Below are 22,163 nucleotides of genomic sequence, written 5' to 3'. Positions count from 1 at the left end.
GACACGCACTACGTCATTGCATTACATCATTCTAGCGACAAAAATAAAATGCTAAATGAACATGTATTCATTTGCTGTTACTTACACAGTGAGATGTTTTGTATTAAGCGCTTTTGAAATCATAAAAAAATAATTTTTGTCAAAAGAATCTTCTTTAGGTGTATTTGCTACTTTTCTGCAAAAATATTTGAGGCTTAAATATTAAAAAGATTAAAACTATTGACGAAGGATGTAAGGAGGAATATTCCGACCTTTGACCTATTGAAAGCTGTTGTCCTTCCGCTTTGTAATGTAAGTTTGTGCCCTGTGTTATTTTGCAACCTTTTCCGCATTTATCGAAGTACTTCCCACAGTGTGCAAATAAAGAATCGGCACATAATTTTCTTCTGAATGGATAATAGTAAATTAAATGACAATTCAGACATGAGTAGGCCAGTACTGCCAGTTTCCGGACATGTATTGCTAACGCTCGTTAGCATGATTAGCCCTGACGGTCGACGGGCATAGTCCGCCTACTGCACCAGCAGTGCTATTACTAGCTCTAGGCATGCGAGGAGTTGGACCCTACATGCCCAACAAATCGCCTTTTTCTCAAACATTTGGACACTATCGCCCGACAATGTCCAAATGTTAAAAAGGCAATTTGTAGGATCCAAGTTACTCGGACTACGTGAGACCATGTTTTGCTGGACAGTGATAACTCAAACATGTCAAAACAGAATCATGGAAGGGAATGAGTTCCAGTTCCACATACGGCATTTTGTACGGACATGACAGACAAACACTAATTTTCCTTTAACACATTATAACAGCCATCAGAAGGTGATATCATGTGAAATTTAGCCAAGTAAATTCCGAAGCATTTACTCAGAAAACACTTTGGATTTTTAGGTTTGTGCACAGGGCATCAGGTGTTGTATGTCTGTATATAATGGAACTCTTTCTTATAAGTTTTATTGCTAATACCGCATGGCTGTGGAAAGGCATTGTGGGAAGGGAAGAGGGGCAAACATTTTCCTTCCCATGATGCCTTAAGACTTGTGCAAAATCACTTACAGTATTAGTGATAAGGCTTATGGAAGTTTTGGCAGCCTAGTCCTAGTTTAAACTCTACGAACATGGCAGAGGCTAGTCCGAGTAACTTGGACCCTACAGATCGCCTTTTTTTTGACATTTGGACATGGTTGGGTGATAATAAGGTCCAAGTTATTTGGACTAGGCAGAGGCTAGGCATGCCGTGATTTCCACTATCGCTGAGGAATAGTCGGAAGAAAGAGCGTACTTTGCAGACGTCAAATTGTCTACTAAGCGTATAAATTTTACTGACGATTTAGGATAATTTCATGCAATTATGAAACTTTCCCAGCATTAACAATAATTTGCTGATTTGACAAAATATTGCTCAGGCCCTGGCCCCTCTAATGTCACTGGTTGTGATGATGCGAATAATAATGATGCGAATAATAATGTGCATACGTGTATGCAGTAGCTTATGGATTCTAAATAAACCTTTCCAAAATTATTCGGAATCCTACAGAAGTGTAAAAACCTGACCATGCCATATTTCTTATCCCCTTTTCCCCATAGATTTATGTTTAAAAACTATAAAAAACAGCGATCCAACCATCAAGCAAGCCCAACTGACATTGACATCCATTGTAATGAAGCCATGGCCGAGTCTTATCCGCATCAAGTTGACGACTTGGACTCCGACCGAGGATTGAAACGGCCCCTGGAGACTACAAGCACTAGTGCCAGTGACGACTCAGCCGACGAGTTCTGCAGTCCAACATCCCCAAAGCGACTGAAGTTTGATGACTTTGGTGAGAAATATCATGCCTCATGCCCTGTTATTTAGCTTAGGGAAATGACCAGCCATTCTAACTTTTTTATCCTTGAGCAGACGGAGATAAAGTGCATGTAATGGCCTTGGAAAATGTAAAATGAACCAAGGGACTGACATATACTGAAAACTAGAAGTAAATTCGCAGAAGAAAAAGAAAAACAGATAGAACAAATGGATAATTGAAGGAAATAATTGGAGACAAGGTTTGAGGGCTGTTTGGGGCAAAACATTTTACACCTTAATCTGAGCCAGTCTGTTGATGACAGTTGGCCATCTCTCCTAGCCATTGGCACAGACAGCCCACCAGAGCCTCGTGGCCTCCTCTCCCCACTCGGTGACTTCAGCAGTGCAGGCCGACTCAAAGACTTGGTGCTCCCAGCCAGCAGTCATGAGCAGGGCACGGACGACGCCACCGAAGAATCTGCACAGAGTGATCAGCCTCAGCCGGACCCTACCAAAGAGAAGGAATCAGAAGGGCAGCGGCTGGGTCCCGGAGGGTCGAAGGAAGGGGACCCAGAAGGGGACCCAGAAGGGGACCCAGAGGGGGACAGGGAGGGGGACAGACCAGCCGGGCCACGGTTGGAACGGTCCCTGAGCGCCGTCGAGGAGAGCAAACTGAAGGAGCAAATAGAAGAGGAGATGAGACAGAAGAAACAGTTGAGTTGTGGTGCTCCCAAGATCTTAATATGGCAATTCACAATGCAGCGACTATCTTTTGAAGTTTACTGTCTACAAAAATGAACAAATTTTCTTGTATCAACAATAAATTTATCAGTTACAAAAGCACGGCTGACTTGCCACAGTTTGCATTTCAAGGAATTTCAGTTGGCAGATAATGGGATACTAGAAATGCACTTCCAAATCTACCGAGACAAAGTTGTCACAAAATACATGGAAGTGGCATCATGTTTAAAGATGTTCTTTGAAGTTGTATATATTTTGAAAAACATTCAGAACGTACCGTCACCATTCGAAAATGTTCAGTGTCCATGTATTTGTAGTGAGTTACAACCAGTTCAAGAAATCTCTGGGTTTAGAAACTATTGACTTAAACAAATTCAGTTTACCAGCCAAACTTGTCATGGTGTGTGTGCTTGGCTTGTGACTGGTGCCCAGCTAAATTTTTTCACCGCACAATGAACAGTCCTGCTTTGATTGGTGGACGCTCTATTTGTTGTGCCAGGATCTTGGTGGATTCCCTTTCCGAAGCACAGCTGAACAGGTACGAAGTGTACAGGAGGTCATCGTTCCCCAAGGCAGCCGTCAAAAGGGTGGGTTAATCACTTGAAATTGAGGTCATTGTAAGCACGGCCAAGTTGCAGAAATCAGGACTGACTAAATTTGAATGCTTCAGTTTGTGCAGCCTTAAACTCTACTTGACAACCTTTTGCAATTGCCCAATTGCCAATTCATTTTTCTGTATCGTTTTACTTTCAATTCTGCTCAATTGTACAAACTCTGACTCTTTTGCATTTGAGCCAAAATCTTGTTTCTTGGGTAAGCATACTGGGCAGTGGCCCAGCTACCCTCAAATAGAGTACATGTATATGAGACAATCAAGACTGGGAATCCTCCATATTTTCAACTCAAAGAGCCGTTAGGGACTTTAGCCAACATTCTCACTGGAAAAGAAATTTTCACGGAATACCACAATCCCTTTAGCTTTCCATGGTCATTTTTGAAGTTCAAAACATCCAACTTGACTTTTTTTCTCTTCCTTTCAGTACATGCAGTCCATCACAGGGTGTAGTGCCTCGCACAACGTTGTCATAGCAATGTCAGGAATCGCTAAGGTTTACGTTGGAGAAATTGTTGAGGAAGGTAAGAATATCTGAAAATAAACCGAACTTACACTATGCCTCAAGGACTATTGGTCCCTGCACACCGAGAAAACCTTTCAGTCTCTTCATACGTTGTATCGTTTTGCTCGTATCTGGCAGAAGAGTTGAAGAATTCTCGAACTGGATAATGCTGTTCCAATATGTTGCAGAGGAATGCCTGGAGCAGGTGACTCACAAGCCTGCAAGTAAAGTTCTAATAAGTCTTGAATCAAGACTACTTGTAGTCTCCGTTCAATGATGGAGAATGTTATTTACTGGTTACGTTTGCAATGCTTTTTTGTCTCGTGTACGATAGCGTTAGACGTCCTGGAGCAGTGGGGTGACACAGGACCGCTGCAGCCCAAGCATATCAGAGAGGCCGTGAGGAGGCTCAAGTCCCAGGACAAAGTGCCGACCAAAAGACACAAGCCACTGTTCAGGTAGCAGCTACTGGCCTGAGCCGTAGCCATAGCCTGGTTTTTAGTTACCCCATCAGAGTGCAGCTGCAGCTTGGTGTCATTTTATCTACAGTTGACTTTGCTCTGGCCAGGAGTGGACGAGAGCGTAGTTTTCTCATTTGGAAACCTTGCCTGAGTAGGCCCGCACGTGCACCACAGAGGGCGTTCCTCGGTACGAGGAAGGCTCAGTTCTTGTGCTTGATTTCAGTCGAGATGTTTAGTTGATGCTTTTACCCCACTGTGTACCCTCTCGCAAATGAAATTAAAAAAAAAAAATGTTAATGAACGAAAATACGAACAAAAAAGGGAGAAATGGGGACGATAAGACCAAATTGCTTGAAAATTCCCGGAGTGAACCCCTTCAAACGGGGGTCGGTCAATTTGCTGCTGCAAAATGCTTTACCCAACCCCCCCTCTAACGACATCCATGATACATGAAACACACCTTTTGGTGACAACACATACACCTGCTGTGACACCAAGACTCAAGAAAAACTCTTCCTCACACTGGCTAGCTAATGTCTTGGGTTTTACTCAGGGTCACACCTGCTTCAGTTTAATAATTTTTTTCAAGATCACTACAGTGACACCCACTTTTCTCAACCACTCCTACTCACAGGATACATAATGTGACAAAATACTCTCCTGATTGGCTTGGACAATCATACATATTCATGACAACATACGACTCTGAAAGCTAATTGGCTACTTCTAGAGTACAGTGTATGATGACTATGCACTCTGGCCTAGGTGAACCTGTACATGTCAAATGTGAACTGTTATAGTAAAAAGCAGTTATTTGCAAAGAAATCTCTCTTGCATTGAACTATGATGTAAAGGACTACTTTCAAAACGTCTGTCCCTGCAAAGGTTGTATCTCAACACTTACCACCGAAACGTGACCGGCTCCCTCAAAATGGGTTAAAAGGCCATATTTTTTGGGTCATGGTATTTTCCTGTAGTTTGCATGAGAAAAAGCAAACTTGAGTTCTCTGGTCTGATGTTTCACCCATTCTGACATCCTGACCAAGACGGGCAAAAAGTGTTGCGGCTTCCACTGATTTACTTACACATTGCAAGATTCTCTCAAAAATGTTTCGCTCCAAAGTTGTTCTGGCACTTTGTGCCCCATTTTGTCAGGATGGGTCATAATTGTAGTTAATCATTTACACGGAGTTCACTAATAAATGAATAAATAATTTAAATGCACTTTGTGATTACTTGACTGAATTACAGGGCTGATGCACGAACACATCTCATTGGCATTTGGATAATAAAAACTTTCCTTTACAATTTGATCAATCAATACAACTCCACAGAGTGCAGCACATACATGTACACTTTTTTGGCAAACTGCAAAAAAAAATCCAACTTATTTTTACTAATTGCACTGAGCTAGCAGAGAAGTACAGGTGCACGCTTTCTACGAGCAAATGGCCAGTGATGATGTGATCTGCAGTGTGCATACATGTGTAATAAATCTGAGTGTACTTGCGGTTGAACACAGTTTAAAATAAGCCTCCAATGCAATACCATTATGATCAAATGTTCTTGACTTCTATATGTTGAGTTCGTAAGTAAAGAGAGTAGGCAATTACCCCCTTCCGGATCCAGCGGGTGCTGTTGGCTAATTCCCGCCGCTGATATCTCAAATATCCCTTTGGTTCTTGAAACGAGGTATTCAAATGTTACCAACTGTTACTTCAGTCTGGTATCCAGAGTTAATGATGCGTCTCCCTGGCTCTTGATTGATACATCTATAAGTCCGTATAGTATGTGTCTTACCCCCAATAATTCTGTGTTCTTGACACTATTTTCACTCTGAGTGTATGCCTCTTAGGTTTTCGCTGAAGAAATTGAAAATTGAACTTTGGTGTACACAGAGGCATTTTTGTTATTTCAAGTGACAAATGAATGCACTGCTCACACGCATCCCATTGGAAGAAAACTACACGTGTGTTCCTCCAAGATGGCCTTCATGTAACCCATCTATAGACTAATACAGCAACCAAGAATAGAGGCCATTATTGCAAAGACACCACACTTGAATGCAGGTAGTACATATGTACCTACACTGTGTTATAACTTGATCAAATGTGTGCAAGCCTCCAGATTAAGAATGCAGTCGAGTGTGATGTCACCATGGTAACGGTGTCTCCTTGGGTCAGTCCATACAACTTGCTAATCGTGCAGGTAAACACTCACATAGAAATTTTTTCTGCCCACAAACAAGTGTAGACTGCTGTCGTCAACTTCATTTTGAAGAGCGTGAGTGGTGAGTGCAGGTACCGTACAATGCCACAAGAACAGATATGAGAATGGGTTCTCTGCCATGAGTAAGTTTTTTATGACTAAAATATTCAAGTACAAGACTGAGAATGAGTACTTTCGAGTATGAGTACAAATACAGCAAATTACTCAAGTGCAATTAAGAGTAATTTGCCATTAGTTATATGGCAAAATACTTGAATATGAAAATACTCGAGTATGAATGAATACTTTGCTATGAGCACAGCAAAATACTCAAGTACTTATGTGAGTGCTTGCTATGAGTGCGAGAACAAAGATGCCATGAGCATGACCATTACAGTCGTAACAGGCTCTTCCCATTACTGATCTCACCATCGACTGCTCTCGAGGCTGAGATACTTTAGAAAAAATAATCTCTGAATCGGCAAACCGTCTTGAGAAAGGGATTCCTTCTATTTTTTAAGTAAGAGACTACAGTGATAACCAATTTTCCCGACAGTTCCACGAAAAATACTCTCCAAGATTTTTGTCTGTTACATAATTTACTGCTTTAAACTCAAAAACAAAAATAAACTATCTTTATAGTGTACACATTTATACATTTTTGTATATGTTGGTCCCACAAGCATATCCTCTCAGAGTTCCAAAGCTACTTCAATAACGCATCTTGAATATAAATACTTATGGTATACCTGCCAACTAAAGTCAACCCAGGGGTGTACAAGTTGGTTTTTAAAAAAAATAACGAATGTCTGAAACAACAGATTTACGCATTGTATTTGAAACAAAATTGACCAATGTTAAGAAGAAAGAATGGCGCCATCTTGACAAGCGCACAATCCAAGTTTCAAATCTGTCTGGGCTTGGCACATGTCCAAGAGGATCAACACACCTGTCCAGTGAAATGGTTTGCCCCTTATCACTGCTTGGAAAAACCGCTGAATGAAAACAAAGGTCATTGCCCACCCAAACGTGTATGGTTGTGCTTGCCTCACAAGGATGACACACGAGGCAATCTAAATGCCCCCTTTTTTCCCCACAAGGTCAACTGCATGTATTGTAATCGAGGTCACAACCAGTTTCAAGGACAGCAAATTATGTCTCTACTTTGGTAATATTGAACACAATCTTCTTCATACACTCAATATGCTGTCTCAAAGGCAGGAACATGAATGAAATGTGGAGTTTTTTAATTGACGCTAAAACAATAAATACATGTACATGTATGTAACTTAAAAATAGGCTAAAGTGTGTAGTGTTGTATATATTTTTATATATATACAGTTTTTAAATATAGGTTCATCTTTAATACTGTATATGCACATTTCTTATACGATTTAACGAATAAAAATTTGATAGACTTTAATTCTTTTTTTCTGCTTTATGATCATGAAGTAAGGTTGTGCACATTACAAACAGCGACTGTTCTTGAAGTGATTACGGTGCCATGGAACCCTGGATGGTGACTTGGGGGAGGGGATTTGATCACACGTAGATCCCATCGAAGGGACAGTCTCTTAGAATTTGCAATGGAGCAATAGATTGGTACACGCAGCCTATTCAAAAGCTCCAGAATACAGCTGTGTCCAAATTAATCGAATGCGCCTGTGACAAAACACAAGTAATTAGGAAAGTGGCTGCAGTTGGTAGCTGGGTGTTTTATTGCCAGAACATGCGGACACGGATTATGACAGCCATGGTGCATACTCCAAGCCGTATATGCACATCGTGACAATTTTCATCTCAATGCGCACAAAAAAACACGCATCATCTACCATTGACAATGCATGGCAAGCAATAACACTCATTTGTCCACATCTTGAAGAAGCTGCGTCTAAATCTACTGGCTGTGCAGAAACTTATTTGCAGGTCGGTGAGAAGTGGCTGGAGCGGCTAGCCAATGGCTGCCATAGGGTCCCATGGGATTCCAAGCCGCAGCAACAATGCCATTGCTCTCTCACGAGGAACACGTGACGGAGAGGATGAACGAGTCGGTTCCATAGTCGGGATACAATGAGCCAGTTCGGTATTTCAAAAGAGCAAGGTTATTCTGAAACAGAGCATGCGCAAGAGTCTGCCCAGGGCTGGCCCCGATAGGCAGACGCTTCATCTTGGGCATGCGCTGTTGGAATACCGAACTGGCTCATTCTGAGCGCCGGTTATGGAAATGACATCCTCCAAATCACCCTCCCCACTCCACAGTCGGGGTTTCCATGGGGACTGGGTGCAAGAGAGCACAAAATGGTTTAACATATTATTAAACTAAATTTCTGAATGTAATCTATGTTTCTTGAACAGTTCACAGCCGTTACTCTTTGAACATTCATTTCAGGTTGTTTGGAATGTTGAGTGGATACTTCCTACCCTCAGTTCAGCAAAAAAACAAACCAAAAAAACATAAAAGTTTAACAAAACTCTACACCCAGTGACAAATGCAGCAAGTGCGTAGCACACAGAGCATTAAGTGCAATGCTAATCTCCAAAAAGCCATTCACATGGTGGAAACGTTGGATTTGAGGCCATGGCCTTGATATTTTGTTCCTAAGCCAGGGCTATTTTACAGTGCAGTCTCCATAAGCTAAAACTAGAGGTTTGGGTTAAAATTGTGAAGGGTTTTGCTAGGCAGATGATCCGGGGAGATGGGGGCGTTCCCCTCCCTCCCCTCAGCGCTCTTCTCGCTTTTGAAATGAACTACAAAATTGATCTTGTGCTCTAGAAATTCCAGTATTCCCTCTGCAGGCACGCAACTGTTCCTCGGATCAGCTGATTTCCTCATTTCTCACTTCACACTCATGCCGTTGAAAATTGAAAAACATTGTACAAAGCCTCGTAACGATTGGAATTTCCTCTTTTTGGAGTCAAAGTCCAGGTTCCATGCCTGCCTCTGGCACAGGGAAAAAAGAGATCCAAGAATTCATATAAGCCTGCTGATCGGGTGCAGTAGTGCCATGTGAAGTGCTTTTTGATCGGGCATTGTCAAAGCGGAATCACAACAATCACTGGAATCAGAAACCGGAGCCCATCAGCCCAGGCCCCATGCTTCATCATATCCCTCATTTACATAGCGTTAGTTCCCTTATAAATATTCATTATCCTCATAAATATTCATTATCCAAAGCACTGCTGAGTGCAGATTGCACAATTCAATGTGCAACCAATTTGCATTGTTCGATAAGATTCTATAATTAGTTGGCAAGTTTTACTCACATGAAACCTGTTTGAAATGGTGCCGAGTTGTAAAGCTGTGAAGTCCTCATTTTAATGTAATACGAAAGTAGAATTGGGAGAATCTATGTAATTATGGAACACCTCCCAAGCAACGACTGTCTACCATTCTGTGACTTTTGTTGATGTGTGGATTGCGTAGGGCAGTATTTCTTCTGCTCTCAAAATTCTCTGTTCCTAGCAGCAAAAACATGTACATGCTGATAGCAACTACAAGCTGACATCAACAACAAACTGGCTATCAACCACCAGCTGATATCAACACAAAGTTGTCACCATGAGCTGACATCGACTACAAGCTGACATCAACAACTGGTATCAACAACAAGCCGATGTCAACACAAAGTCATCACTCATCACCCTGAGCTAATATCAACTACAAGCTGACATCAACAACAAACTGGCATCAACCACCAGCTGATATCAACACAAAGTCGTCACCATGAGCTGACATCAACTACAAGCTGACATCAACTACAAGCTGACATCAACAAAATGTTCTCACTGTGAGATGACATCAACAAGAAACCGATATCAACTACAAGCTGACATCCACACAATATCCTCATCTATGAGATGACATCACGCATACACCAACCACACAGAACCATTCAGCTGCATTGAGTACATGGTACAAATTTAAAAAAAAAATACAGGAAAAAAGAGGAAACAAAAAAAACCACCAATGTAGAGTTTCAGCTTCCGGACGAATTCAAAATTTGCTGTTGATAATCCTTGCACTCTGTCCATTTATCAATCGACGATTTAGATTCTATCTACATATTCATTGCACTCGAGTCATATTTCACAGATATGATACACAGTCATCCATCACTGAATAATTTTTTGTTTAAATCAGAGACAAGCTTCTAGAAAGCACAAACAGCTGGAATTCCAGACTTAAGTTTGACTGAAAGCAAGAAGCTGTAGTGGAAAGAAAGCCCAGAACCTGGTTGCACATTAGGCAAGGTCTGCTGATTCACACTGAACAACTTGTTACAAAAAACCTTCCCTTAGGAAAAGAATCCTACTGATTCAAATTTTGTAAAGAACATCTCTTCTTGTATCGACTGAACTATATCTCTGTACAAAATCTACTAACGATGGAGGTACACGTTTTGACTGCTAACGACACGCAGAAGACTTCGGTAGACAACTTTTTTTTATAAAACGGTGCGCTCGCGGTGTCTTCACGGGTATTAAATCCACAACTAACACATCTAAGGTTGCTATGGGAGCGCCTTGTGAAAGTGACGGCTGCTAGGTGCTCAGTCAGTCGAGGTTCCGTTCTCGGGAAGTCGCTTCTCGTACATACAGAGGGCCTGGTGCACGAACTCATACTGTTCATTCGTCTGGATCATTCCACCCCTGAAAACAAACAGACATTTGGGCAGGGCTTGGACATGTTGGAGTTATTACACATCGGAATTACATGCGAATCAGTCATCAGTGTCTTGACACAGATAAGATGTCGGTTGACTTGGAACACTTCTTTACCTGTCTTGTCTCATCTGGCAGACGATGCCTAGCACGTCCACCATCTTTTCCTCCTCCAGGTTTCTCATACCGATGCTGATGGCGATGTAGCAGCCCGTCCTGCCGAGCCCAGCACTGCTCAAGAAGCACCAAAAAGACAAAAAAAAGGAACAAATCAGCAAGCAAACGTAGCACACCACTAGCCCCACACCACACCTTCTTGATTGGGAAACCATAGTGGCTAGATCTGAAGCGACCAGCTCATCAAGACTATGAACTCCAGCACTTCACTTGCTTACACAAGTCTCAAGTTCCCCGGTTCCCCCATCCAGGTCTACTCACCTACAGTGGACTATCACCGGTCCCCGTGGTAGGCTGGTGTCCATTCTGGATATCTCGACCTCCTTGATCATCTCAAGTAGCGTCAGAGGGTTCTCTGGTGCCTTGTTGTCTGGCCAGGAAGTGTACCAATAATGCAGCAACTGTCGACTTTCCTCTAAGTACTACAGAGGAAAAAAATCAAGCAAAAAAGAGGTGTCAAACTGTAACATCCTGACAAATTCGCCACTCTGAAGAAACTCCAATAGTACTGCATATGGTTTTAACCACGTTCAAAATTAGTCTGTCACGTGGTGCCAAAATCTGGAGTCAGTTGATGTCCTTGTTACACAGCCCGAAATCATTTTACTTTCCCTTATTAAGCAGCACAGCAACTTTTCTCCTCTATCATTGTGGGACACTCACCTTTAAGTTTAATGTCCTAACTGTGTAGTCATCCTTACGATCAACTTCAAGAACGTTGACCTCGATGTCGCCGTAGACACCTTGCTGTGGAGGCCAGTACTTGTCGCACTTATTCTGAAAATGGAAAGAATGACACGAGAAACTGCCGGTGAACAAATATGACCCAGTCTGACAAAATGTGACCCAGCTTTACAAAATGCAAATCAGCCTGACAAAATGTGACCGAGCCTGACAAATGAGTCATAAGTCACCATGAAAGTGACACATCAAAATAAAGAGCTCCGTTTGCTCTTTCTAGTGACCAAGAAAGGGCTGTATTTCCTCAGCAAAGGAAGCTCCCCCGGTTGGAACTGAACTTCACTGACAAGGAAATGCATGCGTCACAGTTGCATCCCTACCAACAAAATGAACGCTCCGGACCAACGCCCCTCTTTTCAACTGATGAAGGGGTGCTTGAGGCAGATTGGCCGAAAAAGAATAGGGGAAAGCCACTACGGATGGAGAACAGTGGGTGATGAGAAACAAGCACACGTAATGCAAACCTTGTTTCTTTCTTTAAGTTTGGTAACCATGACGATGATGGGTGCCTTTGTGAACCAGGCCATGCGCCAGAAGTCGACGATGGTGTGGACCATGGGGCCTTGCGTTGCTATGAAGGCCATCGGTTCCCTGTCATAGCCCTGTGGGCAAACAACACGTCATTCTCAAACACTGGTACTCGGTCGCTTTGCGTGGCACGAAAAATAGTAACAAAGTGAACAAAATTTTCTTTAAAGCGTAACAAAGAAAATTCAGGATGAAAGTGCTATGAAACAAGAATCAATTCACTAATTCAACTTATGTTGATTCAAAAGGTATTCTATTTTCATCAAAACTTTGATGAATTTAATACCATCTGTATGAAGAAGGCAAAATCAAAGAAAGAAAAACACTTGGCACTTAGTTTGCACGAATGTACATCTGAAACATTTTAATCTGAAGGAAAAATAACCAGGCAATGTTCAAGTGCCATTAGCACTCACCCTGATGTAGTTAGCATTGATGTAGTCCGAGAGTGGGTCCCCAGGAATGAAAGGTAGCACAACTCGGGTCGTGGGATTTGGCAAAATTTTGGGGTAGCGGTTTTTCGAGGCCGAGCCGGGCACCTCAATGTTGACCGTGTGGTTGTCTGGAATGTCCTGGGGGGAGGGGGAAGGCATAAGAGACAAAAAAATAAGAACAAAAACACTCCCATTCCCTACACCATGCAGGGACTGGTGTGAATCAAGTGAGGTTTTCCTGACGGGCTGACATTTTATTGGTACCTTGAATTCCAACGATTAAACAGGTGCTTTTGAAGGATTAAAGGATTCATGAAATGCATTTTTTCTTAGAATCACTTTTTGTGTATCTCTGTTCTCTTGTTCAAAGTTTGAAGACTGTTGGACATCTTTTTTGAGTCCACGTTTTAAGCATTCAAAATTGACCAAGCATTTCTGGACAAGTGAGGGCGCTTTTGCTTTGATGTAAATCCAGGAAGACATGGTTCAGGTTGCGTGCTTTCATGTTCAAATTGTGAACTCCAAATTTGTTATCTGAAAACATTTCTGTGAAAAGGTTGCTTGCTGGCTTATACAATAAATTGCCAAAGGAATTTATGATAGCAGTCTTCAAAAAAATCTAGAAATTTTCTGTGCACAAATCAGTGCAACGTTGAGGTTCAGTGCCTTGGATGACATCATACATGTAGGTTTGCTCATGAATATGCAAATAGCATCAGCATGAAAACCAAAAAAAGCTCTAAAATATGGATTAAAATAGCAGAAAAAAATTTTAAAATTAGTTTAATTGAAACCAAAAGGTGCAATTTCAAGGTTTTTTTCGTTAAATATTTATCTTTCAGACAGACAAACAGGAAGCTTCATTCCTATTCACATTTTGAAATATTGTGACTCACCATCCCAAAACAAGGCCGAGGCGGGCAATTTTTACGTTTGGCAATGCCTCTCCCACTGTCAAGTTTCACACCAAGACATCATCGAAAGCAAGAACCTCATCTGCAGAAAGCTTTCACAAGTGGCAGGCGGCGAAAGCTGGGGAATGTGTATCATTTTCCCCAGATAAAAAGCTGACCAATTCTGCTGCCTGGTTTGGGAATGGTAGGAGACGTTTCCGCCCACTTGAAACTTACCCAGAATTCCTCGTGCAGTGCTCGGATATTTTTGACTGAGTTGCGTAGTTGTTTTCTTGTCATTCGGTTGCCTGCGGATTCGAGGTATTCCGCCACAGAGCTGCAACAGCAACCACACAAACACAACATCCATTTTCCAGATTCCAAAAAGGATTACTGTCGTCATTTTGACCTGCTGAAGGTAAAGCTGTCATCTCGTAGGAGGAGACAAACAGCTAGTTCTGTCCTTCCCTCTTCAGCAAATGCAAGACAATGAATGATTGAAAGATTTACCTACAAGTTTTGTGTAATGAGCCCCGAGATGGACCAAGAAAGGGTGCAATTTTCCAAGCAATGGGGGCTCCTTTGGTCAGAATACACTGAACTGGTTCGCAAACGACTATGAAACGCACGCGTTATGGTCACATCACTTCCGGTACCAATAAAACGAACAGTCCCCGTCAACATGGCTTTTTTCAACCAATGAGGGGGTGCTTCTGCTCAAGGCGGACTGCCCAATTAACACAGATGCCCCCCACATGTAATGCTAAACCAGGGAGCAGGACCAGCATAAAGTCGATCATAGGTGAAATGGTGAATCACCTCACACCCCGGGTCAGATGTGCCGCTCCGAAAATACACGCGCTCAAGGATGGGTCCCTGGTCCAGCCAAAATTGGGGATACTTTTCAGACCAACCTTTCTCGAGGTGGCGACGCTGTCCATCTCACCGTCCCTGCCGGCTGGTTGATGTCTATCGTTAAAGATGCTCCGGAACTTCTCCTGTCAATGAGATTCAGTTCACATCAGCCTACTGACTCTCGCCCAACGCTCACAACCTCTTGCACTTCCCAGGCAGTTTCTACTTTGCTCTGTAAGAACCAGTTTCGCGGCTCTTGCAGATGATAAAAAACTTTCAATAGTCATCACGTTCAACATTTACAGTCATCTGCATCGCAGACTCAGAGCCTTTCGGAACAATCAAGAGCTTCAGGTGAAAGCAAAGCTAAACAAACTTTGGCAGGGTTCCTGCACCTAAAGGGCAAATAAATTCCATGACTTTTCCATGACCAAATTATGAAAATCCACGACCAAATAACACAATTTCTTGGACTATTCAGCCTTCTGGGTTGCAATACAATCACAGATTTTATGCACTTATTTCTGATAATAGAAATCACACAGTGTTTTATGACTTCCATGACAAATTTCCATGACTTTCCTGGCCACAGGAACCCTGTTTGGGCAGTGCTAAACTTCCGTCCTCCACATCCACGCCACTTACTCAAAGCGCCACCCCAACATATGCATCCACAACTGACCAATCATGACCAACCTCTCGTGCAGGCCCTTGGACTTGATTTTGATTGGCTGACTAGTAGCGCAGGAAGCATAGGTGTAGCCTGCCTCAGGCTGGACTGGCTGGCCGTCCCGTATCGTGGGCTTGATGGTCGACTGTACACAGATTCGTGTGTTCTCTTCCCTAAGGTGCTTGGCTCTTTGCCAAGCCCTGCATACACATAAAAGTACCTGCAATCCGAACAACAGGAGTATGAAATTGTTATTAACTCATTTAAGCAGACTCATACATGTAGGTCAAAAACTATGAACACTTGCTGGGATGTCACAAATATGAATTTCAGTTCAGTTTTACACAACACAAACTGCGAGTTCATAAATGAAAAGAGCTTGGAGTTTCCATTTATACATAGCTACAGCAAGGTTTTGTTTAACACGGGCTCCAGGCACATACATGTACATGTACACCAGTAACCGTTAGGCGGTGATTCACAGAAACAGGATGGAAGATCCACTTACAATGACAAGAATGACAATGGCCACTGCGCATCCAATGGCTATAAGATAGGGTGCGTTGGCGTGCTCCCAGAAATTGAACGCTTCAGGAACATCTTCCCTCTTGGGCTGTTGAAATGAAACCACCCCCCAAAAAAGGAAACCGATGAACAACACGCAAAAGTGAGCCATTTCAAAATTCTACATGTTCTTACGTGCATGATCATCAAGCAAATTTGGATGGCTTTTGCAATCCAGAAACAACTCTACATGTAGGTCATAACATTACAACACAGATTGCCATAGCCACTACTACAGACTAAATACAACATCCTGTGGATTTGTAATTATTCCATTATTGCATCGGAAGAGGCTCATCTTAAACCCCTGCAGGATCTTGATTTCCAGGACTTTTCCATGAGTTTGTTTTCAGACGATAGGATTCCTCCATGTGGACGCCTTATTTTCCCCTAATTTTCCATGACCTTTCCGTGAATTTCCAGGACAACTTTGTTTTGGTGGGATTTTCAATAACCGTGGAAACCCTCACCATTCCGACAAAAAAAAAATGACAACCACATCCACCTTTTCTGTCGCTGTTGCCCCGGTTGCATGGATGTCGAGATAGGCCCCGTACTCCCCAGTGGGGGGCGGTGTCAGAACGGACGGCATTGCTGCTGGGGCGTAGCTGGCTGACACCAAGGGGTCAAAGGTCAATGGAGGTGGCACAGGTCACACATCAAGCAGGACAAGCACTTGGCTCCCTGCGTAAACAGGGGGAGGGGCGAAATGTGGATCAATCTAACAATTAAATTTAGACTCCGATACTCAATACACCCTGTGACGAAAGTCGCTCCGTGCTCGATTTCATTTGACCCACCGCATTATCAGCAAGCAAAATGTTGCCGGCAGTGAGGTGACCTTTTTGGCAATTGTAGGAGAAATCCAACCCGAGCATGTACCGATGCATACAAACGGGACAGTAATGAAGAATTGTTTCGCTGACGGTGACGTACATGTTACATCTGTACCGTCCAGGTATCATCTTTTCCAAAGTTTTCATCAATTCTGATAAAAAACTGGTTACAAATCCAGCCACAGAAAATTATCTGTCGTCCGCCTTTTCCAAACCTGTAAGGGTGGGGGGGGGGTTGGGGTCTGAGCTGGTGAACACACTTTTCTCACTTTCCAACAGGTACATATGATCCAGTTTCAAATCTCATCCAAACCAATCAGGTCAGTTGGATTTTCTTCATCACAACCACATTTTAAAAACAAAGATGTTAGAGGGCTGATTTTTTTGACACAAGCAGAATCTTTCTCCGAAATGACCAAAATAACCAAAATGAAAACCCCTTTTCCTTCTACTCGTTTTAAACAAAGATTTGGTAGCGGTACATACATGTACATGTACTTCTCCCCACCTATATACCTGACCTTTTTCCTTACGATACTTCTCCATGGGCCCATGTTACACTGTCACAGGCACTCTTGACGAACACAACAAACATCTTTATCAAGAGTCAACACTTCGTCATGCACTGGCAGTCACTTAACATGTACACAGTGCATGCGACTTGGATTCAATAGGGCGCCATTGTGACGAAACTTGAAACAATAGCATACCCAAGGCTTCGAAGTGGGTTTTGCCAGCTGACGTTTTGCTCGTGTACGTGAGTGCCAACCCATATGCGGTCAATTAATTATTTTTAGCCCAATCAATGAAATACCTTGACGTTTTGCGCCATGTTTGACAACAATCAATTATTCCACCCAAGGCCTCTGTAACAAACTGTTGGCGCAACGTGATGTACATGTACTCGTACATGATACAATAGCTACATGTACATGTACCATAGTCAGGTAGTGGCCGCTCTGTGTGTTTGTTTACGAATACTTGCTCAAACAAATGTACTTACCATATGTGTGACATATTGGTATTGATTTTAGGTATTGATATGTACTGGTAATCAATCAATACTGGATCACGTGATACATAGATGCATATACTCATCCCGGCATATGTACAAGCACGCTTTTCTCCTCCCTAGGAATTCATTTTTATTTCACAAAAATCAAAGAACAATTTCCCATAGTGGGCAACTATTTTTAAAAGTACACCATTTCACAAAAGAGGAAACATTTCTTCCTTTTTCGCACCTGTAGTACCGGGTACGTGAACCAAAGATTCTTGTCACAAAAATTCCCCCTCCTATTGAGAGTGTTAAATGTCAGTTGCAGAGGGTACTGTAAATGCCACACAGGTGCATCACCGAAACACTGGGGGACAACATTATGTACGGTATTGTACATGTGCCTGTACAGTACAGTTTATCATGAGGAACAATAATGACTTACAATGGACCTTTCCAATTAAATATGCAAATAAGGCAGGCGCATGCGCATTACTACCACTGGTTGGCAAAGTTGCTTATATCTATGACATAACATTACAAATCTCCATGCGTGTCACAATCGCCGTTTCTGTGCAAGTATAGTTTGACATGAGTGCCAAACTTAAAGACAAGGAACTGTTACTTTCCGACCTCAGGACACTGGAAACTTCACTTAGTTTCAAGAAAAGCGTGCTCAAGTATCGGGCAATGGTTTTGATTGACCGACAACGCTCCAGGTTATGGTTATTAGCAGCTCGCCTATGCTACCGACTGTGTTGACGGCCGCGCTTGCCAACCAGTGGTAGCAGTTCACATGCACCTGTCCAATTTGCATTTTTCATGGGAAAGGTCAAATCCTAACAAAATTGAAAGTCTATTTACCCCGGCACATCTTGTCATAATTCCTTTTCCTGACCATTTTTCAAGACCCTTTTGTTTTTCATGGTCAATATACAGATAATACAGTGCATGTACAGTACATGTACATGTATGGCACAAGAAACATGTACTGCCTAATGGCTGCCTCGTGCTTCATGCAAATTTCAGGGCAAAGCACACTCTTCGGGGTAATGGAAAACATCTTAAGTTAAGGGACGTGTTTGTGTGTGGGGCATGCTTCAATGATGAAATTCACATCGCTTTTGCCATATCGCGTGAAGTCCAGTCTCAGCCTTCAAGTGAATATTTGTAATGTCGACCGTTGTGCTGTGCTACGCAATCCAGCCGTTCTGTGTCTGTCGCCGCGTGCCCCATGTTCCCTGCACACTGAAACGGTGGAGCCCGAATGGGTTTGCATCCTGTGCACGGCAGCAGACCATGTACGGTTTTAATTAATGGGGGGATGACCGGGGCACGACTCACGACTCGTAAGTTGAGTATCCCACTGCTGTACACGTTTTGTACATGTACGACTAAACGATACAAATCTACGTGTAATGTTCTTTGCTTGGAATTTCAATGCACACCTACAGTTAAGTTATTCAAATTTAGGGTCCAAAATGTGACATTTTCCATCCCTGTTACCTCTGACATGTTTGACTAGGGATGTACCATGAATCGCAGAAATTGATTTCAAACTGTTATTTGTTTGGAAATTAAACGAGTTCTTAACATAAAAAATCATACACCAGACTTACACGTAGATGTGACAGGGACAGGAAAAAAAATGCAATTGGACCCCAAATTTATAGAATGACCCGGTTGCAGATCTACATGTACATGTACAGTACAACTACCAAGAAATCAAGCTTAGAGGAAATCTCAGATGTAACATACTGGTACGGTAACATGTACATGATACACCTGACATTTTGTACAATGTATTCATGCATTCATTCTCTTAAATTACATGTCCATGAGCTGTACATACTTTTGTACGCAAACATGTACATGTACATGTGGGGCAACCCCATGTAGGGGATTCATGTACTCGTACATGTATATGTACTCACATACATGTACTCACGCACATGTACATGTCGGAAATGTGACAATGTCTAGGCCTACCGGGGTATGTTTTTCAAACGTTTTCGAGGACAAAATCTAATCGGTCTCTCTTTGCCACTCACTACTGAAATTTGACAGCATTACGAGACCAATAGTTAGTCTCAACAATGGCAATACATGGACGTACATGTATATGTGAGACTATGGGCACATGTACATGTACTTACCGTACTCCTGCTTGATGATAATGTTTAATTATGTATCCTGCCCAGGGGCCAATTTTCATAGCGCTGCTTAAGCGAAAAATTCGTTTAAGTGTTACAAAATATTGCTTGACAAATCAGGTTACCAGCCAAACCTTCTTTTGATGTATGTAATTTTGGAATGGTATTTACCTGTCTTTTGGTTTGCATGACAATCACATACATGTAGAGTTTAAACTGGTAACCTTTGTTTACGAAGCATGGTTTTATCATACTTTTAAGAGCAGACTACATGTATGTGTTTAAGCAACTCTAAAAAACTAGCTCCTGTACACTGTACATGGATTGAACATGAATTACCGGTAGTGACCAAAAAGTCTGCAATTATGCACGTATAGACAATTACCATCTGCTCCAGTAAACAGGTGCCATAATGAACCTGTGTGCTGTAGGGCCTACTAGTACATGTACGTGTAGAATGTGCTATCCACCTGTTAGAAAGACACCAGGTGCGACTGTCCGACATCACCCAATCATTTTTCCACGAACACAAGCAAACACACCCAATGACATTCTGCACATGACATTTCATGTCAATTATGACATCAAGAACCGGTAGTTTATACCCAAGGTGAAGGAACAACGCCTGATATCTTAGTCAGTTTACCACCTAATTTCACCGGTTGACACGTCAGACAATTCCGGTACCATTCACCAAGAAAGAATGCTTACTCAGAAAACAAAAGGGGGGAAACAAAATGTAGTCTTTGGCAAAGTGATCAGCTCTGACCGAACAACAATACGTCTTTTTGCAGTGGCTTTATAAGCATCATGTCAGAAGTTGCTAGGCGACCATTTAGAGAAAGAAAATGAGGAAGGAGGAGGAATGGAAGAAGAGAAAAACCGGCCGATTGTTTGCACAGATACCAGCCTGCTGAAGCCTAATGGCACCGACACATTGTCTTGCCCAGGGCCACAGGATCGTTAAAAGAGTTCCTTGGGTTCTTGGCACGGGAGAGACGGAAGGGATCAGTGACGACGAAGCCAAGGTTCTAGGGGAGAGATAGGAGCCGAGAACGGCAAATTCAGCACACATGCCCACTGTGCAAACACCGTCTGGGAGCATGCGGGCACGCGCCAGAGCAAACAGCACGCTTGTGATTGATAATGCCCATTACTTGCAATGATTACGCACCACACTGCACCTTAAACTTCAGCAGCAATCTTTTTATCCCTTTTCATAAAGCCTTTTTTGGGGGGGGGGGAAAGAGAGGAGACTCATTAATGTGCATTATTGTTAGCCACGCTAGTGGCTCTGCATTACTTACATCAACCACCCCGGTGTAACGTGTGCACTGATGCACGCTGAATTAATATAATAGACAGGATAACGTGTGTAAAAAGAAACAGCAGGGGTGAGATTGACCGACGATATAAATACACGTAGCTGAAAAAGGTACAACGAAGCTGAACTGTGAAAATCTCCTGTACTTTTGTACACAGCCGGTGAGGAAAAATTGGTTGGAATCAGCTAAAAAGCTGAGAAATCTCACCTCTGAACAGACACAAACCACAAATTGCTACATGTACACGTTGCCATCACATAGCGGTACATGTACGGGGCACGGCAAAAAATGAGGAAATTCCAATCTTCAAAAGACTGTCCTACAGTGTTTAGAACTCAATTTTCAATGGCATGAGTATGAAGTGAAAACCAAGGGCATCGGCCAATACGAGGAAAAGCTGCATGCCTGCATATTAAAGGTAACGGTACAGGTACATGTATTTTTGAGCTAGCATACGGGGGACCCCGTACAACTTGAGTCGAACACTAACACAAAGCACTGTCCTGAAGGACATCATCATCTTTATACATGTATATCAAGAACAATTTCAGCTACGTGTACAACGCTACATGGACAGCATGCCAAACAGCCATCCTGAAAATTTCTTGACAGCTGTCAAACAAAAGCTCAGAAAAAAGTGATCTGATCCAGGTTTTCATGCCTTTTATTCTTTACAGGATGTTGCCAGTCCAACAATAATCAGTCAAATAAACAGACTCGCGGTTTTTGACATCTGTGCACTGTACAAAATGAATGTTTGTATGTTCTTGTACATACTTGTATGTTGATGACGTGTATCAAGAAACGATCATGTGTATAGATCTAGTCATTGATATGTAAAGCACAACACAACCGCACAGCTTGGTTATCGCGCATCCAGTGTCCAGTATTGATCGCATCTCCAATTAAACCACGGCTGTGGGTCCCGTTCAGCTCCGCTGAAATTTTCTGGATGCATCACGACCATCGACCACACTCATTCACCGAGAAGAAAACAAAAGCAAAAATTTC

General features: G+C 42.4%; 2 protein-coding genes across 4 annotated transcripts in view; one reads left to right on the top strand and one right to left on the bottom strand.

Moving 5' to 3' along the window:
• The first annotated feature begins 140 nt into the window (after nt 1-140).
• LOC110975027 (uncharacterized) lies at nt 141-5,329 on the top strand. Of its 3 annotated transcripts, none has more exons than XM_022227105.2 (6): nt 141-291; nt 1,588-1,823; nt 2,130-2,502; nt 3,030-3,117; nt 3,571-3,667; nt 3,983-5,329. In XM_022227105.2, the coding sequence occupies exons 2-6, from the start codon at nt 1,592-1,594 to the stop codon at nt 4,108-4,110; spliced, it is 918 nt and encodes a 305-aa protein (XP_022082797.2). In that variant the 5' UTR covers nt 141-291; nt 1,588-1,591; the 3' UTR covers nt 4,111-5,329. The 3 variants fall into 3 exon arrangements, with proteins under 3 accessions (XP_022082797.2, XP_022082798.2, XP_022082799.2); XM_022227106.2 differs by lacking the exon at nt 141-291 and adding an exon at nt 312-400; XM_022227107.2 differs by lacking the exon at nt 141-291 and having other exon boundaries at nt 2,142-2,502.
• The window catches only part of ptprr (protein tyrosine phosphatase receptor type R), a 33,982-nt gene continuing 16,459 nt past the window's right edge, over nt 4,641-22,163 (bottom strand). The window contains exons 4-14 of the mRNA XM_022227102.2: nt 16,347-16,525; nt 15,786-15,890; nt 15,304-15,497; nt 14,667-14,750; nt 13,990-14,089; nt 12,842-12,997; nt 12,362-12,499; nt 11,820-11,933; nt 11,418-11,578; nt 11,097-11,210; nt 4,641-10,967 (exon numbers count right to left, since the gene is read on the bottom strand). Of these exons, the coding sequence (XP_022082794.2) occupies nt 10,868-10,967; nt 11,097-11,210; nt 11,418-11,578; nt 11,820-11,933; nt 12,362-12,499; nt 12,842-12,997; nt 13,990-14,089; nt 14,667-14,750; nt 15,304-15,497; nt 15,786-15,890; nt 16,347-16,433 (1,353 nt within the window). The 5' untranslated portion in view covers nt 16,434-16,525 and the 3' untranslated portion in view covers nt 4,641-10,867. The remainder of the gene's footprint in view (nt 10,968-11,096; nt 11,211-11,417; nt 11,579-11,819; nt 11,934-12,361; nt 12,500-12,841; nt 12,998-13,989; nt 14,090-14,666; nt 14,751-15,303; nt 15,498-15,785; nt 15,891-16,346; nt 16,526-22,163) is intronic.

Source organism: Acanthaster planci, linkage group LG20 (assembly GCF_054643075.1).
Source record: "Acanthaster planci isolate LZ-2023a linkage group LG20, COTS_SCS, whole genome shotgun sequence".
NCBI lineage: Eukaryota > Metazoa > Echinodermata > Asteroidea > Valvatida > Acanthasteridae > Acanthaster > Acanthaster planci.
The sequence above is the reverse complement of the archived record's forward strand: the minus strand, read 5'-3'. Positions and strand labels throughout refer to the sequence as shown.